Source organism: Drosophila simulans, chromosome 3R, assembly GCF_016746395.2.
Source record: "Drosophila simulans strain w501 chromosome 3R, Prin_Dsim_3.1, whole genome shotgun sequence".
NCBI classification, from domain to species: domain Eukaryota; kingdom Metazoa; phylum Arthropoda; class Insecta; order Diptera; family Drosophilidae; genus Drosophila; species Drosophila simulans.
In genome coordinates, this window is record NC_052523.2 from 27,955,426 (window position 1) to 27,968,245 (window position 12,820).

A 12,820-nucleotide genomic window follows, 5' to 3' on the forward strand; every position below is an offset into this window, starting at 1 on the left:
GGCCAAATTGCAAAAGCATTTTGAAAACTCCCACGAAAAGGATATCGACGCACAGCACCTGCATATGGCGTTAATTAAATTCGCTCACACAAAAGCAACGCAATCGGCGGGTAGAGCAGTCGATTACTTTTGAATTTCAGCGGAAATTGTTGCCTATTGATTTGTTTGCATTGGAAATCATTTTGTGGCTCACTGGATTTTTGTGGGCAGGTATTGGCTTTCAAATCCAGTTTTGGCGGGGAGCCTACGAACCCGTCAAATATTTGCCTAATGTGTGGTTCATTCTGCTGGTTTCGGTTCACTATGGTTTTGACGGCTTGGTGTGCGGTTTTTGATTAGCTTTATTACTTTGCGGCGGCATATACAGGGCGATATTCGTACCGACTAAGCGTGTGTGGGTGTGGGCGGCTAATTAATGTGTCGACACAGTGCGTAGCCAGTCAGCGGACGCCAAACATTTTTCCCGTAATAATTTTCCGGCAGCACAAAAGGGACGAACCAAATATTTTCGCTGTTGACTTGTTTCCATGCTAATTAGTAGGTTAATTGGCTATAGCCATCAAAGCGCGCTTGCCTTCAATGGGGGTACTCAAGTGCCCAGGCGACTTTGTTGCCAATGTTGAAGGCTTAAGCCTAATACTGCACTGGCACCACAAACCAACTTAACAGAAACTGCACCAACGCAATAAGAGGGCGGCAGTATTTTCACCATTTACACTATGTTTTGTTCTGTCGAAAATTTAAAGACTTGTACATATTTTTCTATTTCCATATAGCTCGTTTTTCGATCAGTTATGGTAAACGCTTTTTTCAGTGTACAGTATTGTCCCAGTGGGCGTGGTTAATTGGCAGACGAACCCCAACTGGGCCCAAGACCATGGCTGCAAATGCACTTAATATAAGCGTCGCTCAGGGGACGGGAGACGTAAAGGCAGGGTTTAATCCAAGACAAAAGGAAAGGCAAGGTTAATGCAAAGGTAAGCCGGAGAGAGAGAGATAGAGAGAGAGGGGGGAGAGAATAGGCAGACACAGATGGAAGAGGATAGAGCTGAAGACTTACCGATTCCGCCGGCCAGCACGGTGCCCGGCTCCAGTTTGGCCTTCTTTGTGGCCAGGTCCTGATTGTTATTGTCGGAAGCGGGCGCCATGACCGCTGCTTGACTCAAAAGTTCGTCGCTTCCGCGCTGATTTTCAGATACACAGTTTCAGGCACAGGTGAGGATGCGGGAGCAGTTTCAATGCAGATGCAGGATCAGATTCAGATGCGGGAGCAGGTAGGCACAGACACAGGCACAGGCAGTTGGTTAATATTTTTTATATAGTTGTAGTTTGTAGTTGAAGCACAGGCGGCAGGGCAGGCACAGACAGAAGTTGAAGATGGTTTATTTTCAGTAGTAGTGGAGTTGTAGTAGATGAGGAATATATATACGTATACGAGTACGGTACATAAAAAGAGAAAATAAAGAGAGAGAACAATATAAATATTTAATATTTACGCAAGCTAAATAAATTATAGAGATTCTTTAGACCCACTTCCGCCCACCTCGCAAAGGATTTGCATAGCTCAGGGATTTTGTTTAGGTTTGGTTCTCCAGTTTGGTTGAAGTCAACAAGAAAAGTGGGTAAGTGGAAATTATTGTGCCAAGCGGACTGCAGTTAATCGCTATCCAGTGTTTGCTCAGCTATTTTCTGACCAGCGCAGTTTACATAGCCGCAGCTGCATGAAAATAGAATCCACTCGTTCCCATTTGGTTACTCGTAAAAAATGCATGGAAAATATTCATTTGAATTAGTACGCTAAGCAGTTGGCACATTGTTGCTCCTGTTTCTGCTCTCCGTTTGCTTTTTTCGTGCTTTATTGCAGCGCTGAACTCTAATTACAAAGCACATGAGTGTATTGTAATTACATGTGACACTTAATTACCGCACTCACACAAAGAGTCAAAGCCAAACCAGGAGCAAAAGTTGAAGCAGCAGCCACCGAAGCGAACATCCACACTTGACGAAAAATTGTGCTTTTCGATCGTATATTTTTGATTAGAAATTATCATTGATAAATAAACATTTGCCTTTCAAGCGTTTAGTCATGGCATCGCCCAGTCCGTATTGAACATGTTTGCAATACCAACACTCATGTCCAGCTGGCCTATTTCCTAGCAGTGTGGGAATCCGAATCACACGCAGAGCCAGAGTCGGATTCCCAGAGAGCATCGAGAGTAACCGAGTTAAGCCAAACATTAAATGTAATGCGCCCCATAAAAATAAAGCTGCTACAGCTCCAGCTACTACTAATGCGGATTCTGACTGTATTGTGCTGAGCAGGATGCGTGTGTTGGTGGCCGTGGCTCTGTGGGAGTGGGTGAAGGTGTGCTTGTTCACTTTCTGCTGCTATGCATTAGCGGCAATGACAAAAAGTCAATAAACGGGAGCGAGGTAGGCAGGGAGGGGGAGTCTGCACACCGCACAAATTGAAAAGGGTAATTTTGTGTGAAGTAGGCACCTCTGTGCCCCGTGCTACATCTCCATTCCCGTCCCATCATCAGCTAGCTATCAATGCTGACTACGCTTGAATTCGCCACTTGGCTTATCATGCTGCGCGCTTTCGCTTTTGCTTTGCTTTAGCTTAGCTTATTTGCTTTTTGCCTGCTGGCTGCTGCTTTTGTTGTGCTTTATTTGTTATTTGCTATTTGTTGCTGGGGTTTTTTATTTTTATGTGGCTGCACGTTTTATATACACCCACCCATAGCCGCACATAAAGGAATTAGCTTAAATACAAAAACAACATGTGGTAATAGGAATAATAAAATAAGTCAGAGACCACACACACACTCACGCGTGTGCGGGAAACGGTGGAAACGAGAGAGCGGTATGCAATGGACAAAGGCAGCAGCGAGAACCGCAAAAGCACTTCACTTGATAATATCACACACAAAAAACGACAACAAAAAAACGAAAGCGGAAGTTCACTGTCTGCGTGTGTGTGTGATAGCCGTTGTGCGAGGGGAAGAATGCGTGTGGGCCGAGCAATGATATCAGCACAAGATGCTTACTTTCGTTGTTGTTCTGCTCGTGCTTAACGCTTAACATGTGTTGCGTAGCATACTTTTTGCTGCCCGAAAGGTGGTAGAGGTGGTAGTTCACTTTTTGGAGCTCTTTTTGGTTGACTTTATTGGAGAAATGCATATTGGTTCTTTCCAAAGGGGCTTTCGAGCCTGTGCAGAGGTAATTAAATTTTAAACGCCCTTCCGCCCACTGAAGAGTTGCCAACTAACTGCGCTTACGTAGTACGAGTCTCTAATGCATTCGTTATGGCACATTAACGCTCCCCAAGTGCCAGCTGCCTGGCATGCTACAGGGATTTGCCGACTCTCAACGGGATATTGTTGTCCGTGTGTGCGCCAGTGTGCATTACACGGTTCAGAAAGTCGGGCTAATGCCCTCTGCCGCTGTTCGGGTTCGGACTGTGCGACGATTTCCTTTTTGCCAAGCTGACCGGAAATGTTATTTTAATATGCTTTCTAAAAAGTATGCTAAATATTTGATTAGTAGCAGTGTGTGTGTACCCTTTCCTTTCCTATGTGTGGGCAAATGTGTGGCACATATGGCCAGGACGATAAGCTGCTGTCCATTTTCCTAAAGGGGGAACAGGAGCAAAAGACAGGAACCCAAGTGGACCGTTTCATTGTTGGCTCGCCTCTGTGCCATTTTAATGAATTTCCAGCGTCACCACCACCGCCTCCGCCCACCCCCTCATTCCACTCATTTTCCCCCATCTCTCCACTCTGTTCATGAGCAACGCCCCATTGCCGGAGGGCGTGGGCAGTTGGGCACTCACTGATTTCAATGATGACATGTGCCTTTTCAGCCCCTCCTGTCTCTCTTTCAGCGTGTTTCCTTTGCTTCCGCCTTTGTTGCCGGGTAACTGGGTCAGCGCGCAATTGTTGCCTCAGAGGGTTGCTGCCTCCCATCGCTCGGCGCTCGAAGACCGTCGCCCTTGCCGTCCTGTTGTCCTTGTTTTGGTCCGACGCAGCAAAAGAAAGATAATCACGCATATGCCTAACGGTTAAGTTTTTGAAGTCCGCAACGCTGACGGACTCCGAGAAGGGAGCACGAGACGGAAGCAAGGGTGTCAGCGCCATCAGGGAGAGCAAAAACCCTTCGTGTGGCTGTAATGAGCAATTCATAAACTGAAAAAAAAGTTCAGCTTTTTTTTTTAATTTTAAACAAATTTAGAATTGAATCCAAAAGGTGCCATTTTTTGTTGTAGTTGCAATTCTATTGTTATACCATAGTTCCGCAAAAATCGAAATGCCAAATTTCTAAGATGATTTTAGAGCTACCTTTGTCCAAATTTGTATCCCTGCCAAGTGTAGTGTTTTCTAGCATTTCCTCATCCATATTTGTCCATCCCTTGGACCCAGCCATGTTTGACTCTTAGGGGTTGTTGTTGTTTAATTTCCCACAAGAGGCTCATATGCGATTTTCTACTCGAAGACGCTTTAAAGAGGAGCAAAGCTGAAAAGCTGAGTACACACAGAAGTTGTGTAATTGAGAGCGAGCAAAATGACAAGAGCACTATGTGATTATCCAGTGAAAAAGGGACTTCGGGTATTATTACGGCCATGCTGGAAAATTGGACAGAGTCGCCTAGACACGAAAAATTTGCCAAATTAGAAGGAAGTCCCTCTTACATAATGAGCAGTACTTCGTGGATATGTCCATGACTCGCGATTTTTCCACAATTTTGTGTGGTGTACTTACGCTTGCGATTCATCAGGCAGTCGCCCGCTCCCAGTTGATAATAGCTCTGCATTAAGTTGTGGGTATGGCCAAATAGGGGAAGTAAAAAGTTGCTCAATATCAACGCCCTCATATATGGCATCGTTCCTGCTCTCTTTGTCATGAATTTATGACGACGGCATATGAATATTAAAATCGAATATGTTGCTGTCGATTAAAGGCTTTTCGATTTGTCTGACTGCATGTAGAACACACCACCGTTCCAAAAAGTGGCAAGGCTACTAGCTTTATTTTTTCCATTTCAAACAATCTAAGATTTCCAGAAATTCTGTAAGTTATGTGAGCTCCTAACATTCCTAACATAAAGGCTGATAACGTGTATAAAGAGCTCCATTACTTAACATCAACTGATAAGTAATTGTACAAAGCTGACTAGTACTATCTTTTTGACTCGAACTGTATATTATTGTTTGTTTTGCTCACGACACAGATACGACTGAATATTTCCGCTACTGCAACGAATCGGTTCATTGATGTTCGATAGTCTCCTTTCCTGCACCGCTGCCATCATTGATAATGGTGATGATGATGCCATATGGGGGTGAATGGTAAAGGACCATGATGCCGCTGCGAATGCCGGCAAAAAATGCATATGTAGGTAAAAATAACAACAGCGGAAAACTGCAGCCATAACAAAGCAGCAATCTCCGGTAGACCTCCAGCTCAACCCTCTTTTGAAAAAACAATTATTTATACCGTTCATGCAGAAGGAGAAGCATCTGTTTCAGCAAGGCGAATGTGGGGATTCTATCCTGATGATCCTTTAAAGCTATCTTTAAAGTGACTGCCAAGCATTCAATAAATTCTAATTAGAAGCCGAAATGAGACAACCACTGAACAAGCCACCCAATCCGACTAGAGCGCTATTTGTTAGCCAGTTGTCAGATGATAAACGCAACTTGTAGCTGCGGCCGCATAGATACAGATATGGGACTCAAACCCTACTCAGTTCACCAGTCCCGGACTAAACCACCTAACCCACCTGCCGACTCTAGGCAATAAATTATATGAAAATGCCGCCAAAGTGTAACAGCTGCGGTTCGTGCTAAACTCCGGCCACAAAAGTCGGAGGAGGAGTACCGAAACCACAGCAACAAGAAAGAGTCACTGACTGAGCTCAAGTTTAATATGAAATACTCGTATCTAAGAGCTAGCTCCTCCAGAGCCAAGCCACTTTATTTCATATTTTTTCCTCTCTATTAAGAAGGGGAAACGACGGGAATTTATCTAGAAGCACATATATAGAAGAGCTGCCAGCTGAATACCACTAAATATTTACGCTTTGGCTTTTATTGCTTCTGAGAGCCGGGAACTCTTTTTATTTCAATTTGTTTGCATAAATATTTGAAGCGAAGCTAAATTAGAATGTCGAAAGGCGAGAAAAAATGACTCCCGCTACAGCACGTGACTGTGTGAGTGGGTAAAATGAACTTGTGCAAGTTTGGCCAAAACGATTTGTAGCAATTTCGCTATTAGTATACTCCACTCCACTCCACTCCATTCCATTCTATACAAAGCAAAATCGAAAGGAAAGCAATGGAGGCGCAAAACTTTTCCTGCTTATGCATTTATCACCTTTTTCCCCACACTTTTCCGTGTGCGAGAGTGCAAAAAACTTTGCCTGGCCTAGTGCCAAGCAATTGGTTTGGGGGAAAGCCGGTAAAATGGGGGAAGCTCCTGCTCCTGGCGGACACATTGCGAGCGCCCGCCCGCATAAATTATTCAAAACATGTGTTCCTCGAGTATCTGAGTGTCTGTATCTCCTACTGTCTGCCACTGACTGTTCTGTTCTGCGCTGCGCTGCGCGACTGTTGACTCACGATTCCGACAGAAAATGGAGAAGAAAAACTCCCCGTGCCCACAAAGGTAGGCAGACGTTTTTCTCTGGCGTTGACTCCCTTTTCCGTCTTTATTTCTGGGCACTTACTCGTGTATGACAATTTCATTGATATTTCCCTGCTCGCGCGCACCACCACTTTCCACACTTTACGCACGAACGAAAGTTTTGGCAATTTTTTATTTGCTACCCGCGCCACGCGACTTCTGATGTCTATTAGGATATTCACTCTCGCCTGTAATGCGACTTTGTATATATTTGCAGTAAGAAAGAAATGTCTGGCCGACACAAAAGCAGCTGACAACAAAGGTTTTTACATTTGCTAATGCCGCGTTCATGATCGTAGTATATATACAAAAATATAATATAATCGGAAAAAATTACTCAGATTTTTATGTTTCGTAATATGGTGATTGGGACCCAATTTTAAAATAAGGCATTCAAAAGTCAATCAGATTATACTTCATTTCAATTTAAACTTTCTTTTTCGCATACCCTGATACCCCTTGTTCGCTGCGAGGATAAAGTTAGGCATGCGTGTGCTGGAAGTATGTGTATATACATATGCAAATGACAAGCATTCGCCGTTTGGCATTTCTAATGAGGCAAGTCAAAGATTCTGGTCCTGACCTTAGCAACGATTACCGGGCGACATAAATCTTTTCTGGATATTGATTCTCCCCCTCCCCCTCGGCATCCTCCTCTTGGGTGCTGTTGCCAAATACTAAGAAGTATTATAGCCTTCTGTACGCGGGCGGCGTGTTGAGGGAATCTTTTAAAATAAATTATACCTTTTTAAAGCGGTCACGAAGCACGTATGGAGAGCTGACCCAAGAGCCACGACCCGCTCCCGGGGTCATACAAAATTCAATAGCAATGAAATTTATGGCGGCTGGACACTGGCAATAGCAAAAATATGCTGCGCTCGCGTTTCGCCAGAGGGTTCATGGGTGTTGATATGGGCTGGGAAAAGTCCACACCCACACATCCTTCCGTCCATCCCACCCCATCCAAGTGCTGTGCCTTATTTATTTTTATGGCCTTCTCTATTTGCTTGTCGTTTTGTGCGGCAGCAGTCCAATAAAAAATGCATTAAAAGCGTCTGGGTCTGGGAGGAAACGACGATGTGCAAACATTTTGGCTTATTCTCTGTCTGCCCGACTTTAAAGAGTGTCGGCACCGAGACAACACGCTCCCCACATTTGCATGGCAGGTGAGGTGGCAGCATTGTTGTTGGGGTTGCAAGTCAATGAGCAAATTCGCCATGCCAATTCTCAAATGTCTAATATTCAGGCAGCTATTTGCCTGAAGGCTATATGTTCAAATAATTTGTTTGCCGCTGGCTGTTATCCTTGTCTGTCCCTTCCTTTGTTTGGCTATACTTTCCGAATTCCCTTTCCGCGCTGTATTCCACCTTCCCTGCTTTCTCCGGCAGCCATTTGCCGCTCGCTTTGCTTTCACTTGGCAGCCCATCGCGGAAAAAAACATGTTTAATGCCCCGCCATTTTTTATAGCGCCACACTTGAATGCGCTTAAATATTTTATGTAATTTTTCGCAATTTATTTAGCACATTATTTGCCGGGCCAGCAGGCAGCCTCTGGGTCAGACATTTATATCAATTCATGGTCGAAAATTTCGTTGACAAATTTCAGTCCCGAGGATTTTCCCACAGCCCCCAAAATCGTTGGCGTCAATTTCAATTTTTAATTCAGTTGATTCTAATTTTCGGGGTACCCATCGTTCAATTATTATTAGGGGAGTGTAATTAGATTTGCCTTGTTAAATTTGCGCGGCTAGGCTTTAAGATTTATTTGCGAGCATTTCGCAACGAATTGAAAGGGCGCTGACATAACGAAGTTAGTTGTGTCTCTGCGTCACGGAACTCACCGCAATGGCGAATTAATCAAATTTTTAAACAATTTGAATAACTTTAATGGACTTGCAACACATGCCAAAGCCGAGTGGCACAAATACACAAGGATTCACGCTTCCAAGCCAATAAATCCAGTGCATGCTACACCCCGGACAATCTCCTCGCTGCTCCATTTTGCGTTCGCGTCATGTTTGGTAAGTAATTGATTTATATATAAAAACATGTTGCATGCCACAACGATTGCAGCTTGTTGCCGTCGCTGCTCCTTCCTTGTTGTTTTTTGGTTTGTCGGCGTGTTTGCTTCTAAACTTGCACACCCCTCACCCAACCCTTCGCCCTTACCCCCCCGACCCCTTTGCATTCGAAACGCAAACTCGCATGTTTACATATCGATTACTGCGCGCCTGCTGCAACATCGGGCAATCTGCATATATGCAAGCGCAGTCATGGGCGTTAGGCAATAAAAAGCATGGGGCGTGGCCGAGGGTGGGCAAAAAACATGTTGCACTTTATGCCTTGCTCACCAACAAGGACATATTTTTAAAGCGACCAATCCGACTATTGAATTCAAGTCTTTTGGCGGTCGTTGGCCACTTTTGGCTGCACTTTAAATACGAACTTGCAAGTAATTAAAAAAGGGGACAGCTATATACCTAAACGATTGGGCTACAACGGCAAATAAAAGGCTTTAACAACTCGGGCATTCGGTTCCGCCATTCGGCCAACTTGCAACAAGCTCGTGACGACAGCTCGTTACATTTTCGCTTTTACGACGCCCCAACAAAATGGGGCGGGTCATAAACCTAGGCATAGAAATTGTAAATGAATGGCAATGGACACAGAAAGACCAGAAAGGGCATAAAAAATTATCTACATTTAATGACGAGCCTTAAAAATTAGCGAGAAATGCTCAAATTAAACATAAAACTGAGCGCCCAAAAGTGTGAGGGTCAAATATTGTAAGGGGCATCAAGGAAAAGGGCAGAGGATAGCCCAGGAAAGCCTTCTTTTCGTGGACATGCGTCTGGCGAAAACATCAAAATGACATCCATTAACACACCTATTAATCACAAAAAAAATAGAAACCTGGGCCAAACCGAGCATGAATGGCAGAGCAGAACGAAGGTTCTCTCCGCACAATATACACTGAGAAAATCAAAAAAGAAAAACACTATTGGACCAATATTCAAGACAAAATATAGCCGAATGTGGTGTCTAGAACAATTTTATTTTTTGACCGTGCAGTTTGTAGTCCAATTCCCAGACCGTGGCCAGCCATAAAGGTCGCTTCTCTGCTCTGAAAAGTAGGCAATGTCACAACATTATGACCAGGTGACAAAAAACGAAAGAGCAGGGAAAATAGAATATAGCATAGGCAACAGCAACAACCACCTAAATAGCACAAAATGTTGAATAAAAATGTCAAAAAATGTAACAGTCGACGCGTCGACAAAGCCGAACTGGCCGGCGTGCTGTTGGTGTGGTTTCTTGGTGCTTTAACTCCGGGCGTCGGCTAAAGTTGGTCGACATCGTCGTCGTTGTCATAAAAACCCGCAAAGTGGGTGGTGATGGCCAATTAAGTTAACGACGGACGGCGGAGCGGCGCGCCAACTTTGCGGTCGAGCCACCACTGGCTAATGTGCCCAGCTCGCCAAGAATCCACCCTGGACTCGGGCCTAACCTATTGTAATCTAAAACGTTCATTGGGCAGGTTGGCAAATGGAGCGGCCCCAGGATCCGGCTTCTTTCCTTCCTTCCTCCGTGTTTTCCTGCGGCACTGTCGCCTTCAACCATCCGTCCGGTTGTGGTGCTACTTTGATGGCAACGGCTGTAGAGAGGGCGCGGTGGTGCTGCCATCGACTCCACGGGTCGTGTGCGCTTGACTGGCAGATCAAGAGACAGGTGACTGAACCAATTAACAAAGAGCCAGCCACCAAAAACTTCGCCAGCAGCACGAGAGGTAGAACCAAAAACAAAAGGCGAACACGACAAAAAGTGAATGGAAAAAAAGTGAATATAGCTGCAGGTGACGGGCGCCTAGAAGTTGGCCCACATTTTTTGAGAATCACCTTGGAGTGGGGAGTCGCCGGCAGCTGTGGCCACCGAAAACATAACCTCCGCTCCCCAGTTGTATGTCGTATACGTAATATATACAATGTAAATAGACGCCAGCGCCAAATGTCTCGCAAGCTGCAAATTAATTTCTCCCAGGAATCGTCCAAGCAGCTCAGGGAAATATGGCAGGCAAAACACTTTGTAGTGGGCTGCTCATAATCACCATCATCTCCGACGAGGCACAGCCACTCTCTTCGTCATCATTGCGGTTGTCACAGCATATTCCATTAGCAATTATGAATATGGAATAGCAGAAACCGTGACTAGTCTACTCTCCCAGTAATCCCGTCCCCTCCCCTTTCACCATCGCTGCGACTACTTAAGCCGAGGCAACGATGCCGTTAAGTGCTGTGTTCCTGAGGCGGCCAACATTTGGGCCATGTTTGATGTGCGGCACTACGTCTCCTACACGGAGAAAAAGTCTTTCGATAACATGTTGCCGATTTCGGTATATGTTACAAATCGCAATCAAAGCAGGGTAGTAATATTCAAGATATTATAGATTTTAAGCTGTTTTAAGGTCTGCTCAATTGGTCAATGATTTTTTTCAGCAAAGTACTACGACAATTGGAAGTGTGTTTGTTGGTTGTAAAAGCAACAAAGCTGCACTTGTCCTAAGAGCTTTTTGAGAGCGCGAAACATGTGTGGCGCATATTAAAAAGGAATTTCATGGCGGTCATATCGTCCCGAAACTAGAGCAACCACAAAAATAAGTCTTCCTGGTCGACACCAAGTGATCCTTTGAGCTAAGTGGCAGTGATCACAAACTGTCTACTAGTTGTCAAGCAAGCCAGGCAAGCACGAGCGCAGAGGAACACAGGAACACAGGAACACGAAGGCCAGGACACAGAGCCAAAAACCGGAAAATGGGTTTTCAAGCAAATTATCTGCCTGCCAGGCCAGGCCATGCCGTAGCCCATAGCCCATAGCCCGAAGACCAAAATCAACCCCACCCAACAACAGCTCTAAACAGTTTCAATTTCAGTACTGGCAGCATGTGTGTCCTTGTGTGCGTGTATGCGGGGGAGAGGTACATAGGCAGAGGGATGGAGCTTGGACCGCACAAACCGGGGCTGCACATATGACAAATATGCATAGACATTGTCTATTGCCACACGCTTGCGGGCTGTCTTTGTCCGCTTTCTCTGTCTGATGTCCTGAATGAAAGGATGCCTGCCTGCACTGGCAGAAAAAGTGCATGTTAACATATTAATTTGACTGTACGATATTCGATTCCTATTAGTTCAATCAAAAAGAGGAAGAAGATAAGTGTGCTAGCCATATACATATATACTGCACTTTCACTCCGCTTTTTCTCGACGTGCACCTGCCGAATGGATGGCTGAGTGAATGTGATGGAATGGTTGGACGCTTCTTTGGCCAACGCCGCACCAAAAACCCGACCGGCACCGCTGGCGACTGTGGATAGTGCCAAATTATGGTGCTTGTGGTTTTCAGTTGCGAAACGCGAAATTTGCTTTATGACGGCAGACTGGCAGATCCTATTGGAGCGAGGTTGGAGAATGGTTAGCCATGTCTCCATGCCGTGTAATCCCAGTCAACCAGTGCCAGAGTGAGTGCGTGTGTCTGCGTGTTATTTGATACGGTAATCATGTGACAAATATGCTGCTGCCTCCGCTTCTGTTTCTGCTGATGCTGCTGTTGCGGCTGCCTTTGCCACTTTGATTATGCGCATTAATGAGCCGCAGAAAGAGAGATACGAGAGCAAACGTAGAGCCATTTGCATTTGCTCTTCATTAGCCTGCTGAAGCGCTTTGATTGTGTTTGTCCTGTGTGACTGAGTGCGTGTGTGTGACGGGCGGACGGAAAGCGGCTTTTCCGGAAAATGCATTTAAGAAGCAATCCGCTTAAAAGGTGCATCACCAGCCCATAAGTCCCATAATTAGCGTTATTTGTTTGTGTTTGTGCCATCGCTGATCGTTAATACCGGTGCCCTGCGGCCTGACATTCGCTGGCCGATTATTTTTTAAGCGAAACAACAAGGGTGCACCTTGGCCATTTCCCAACCGACTACTGACCGTTGCATTGTTACAGGTTTTCCCTGGCACCCCCTCCCCGAATTACCCCGGTTTTCACCATTTTAGTGATGAGCGACAAAAGGATGCATAATGGACAGCGGCACCAGCAAAAAACGGAAATGACCAGCGAAAAATTAAAAACGGGCAGACGGAGG

General features: G+C 45.2%; 1 protein-coding gene across 18 annotated transcripts in view; it reads right to left on the minus strand.

The window, feature by feature from the left end:
- Window positions 1-12,820, minus strand: part of LOC6730387 (polypyrimidine tract-binding protein 1) — a 125,879-nt gene that overhangs the window by 29,600 nt on the left and 83,459 nt on the right. For 17 of the 18 annotated variants that reach the window (XM_039295112.2, XM_039295110.2, XM_044923303.1 and 14 more), the window contains one exon: window positions 1,061-1,184. The exons of the other annotated variant lie outside the window; for it this stretch is intronic. In XM_039295112.2, coding sequence (XP_039151046.1) covers window positions 1,061-1,184 — 124 coding nt within the window. The remainder of the gene's footprint in view (window positions 1-1,060; window positions 1,185-12,820) is intronic. 18 annotated transcript variants of the gene reach the window in all.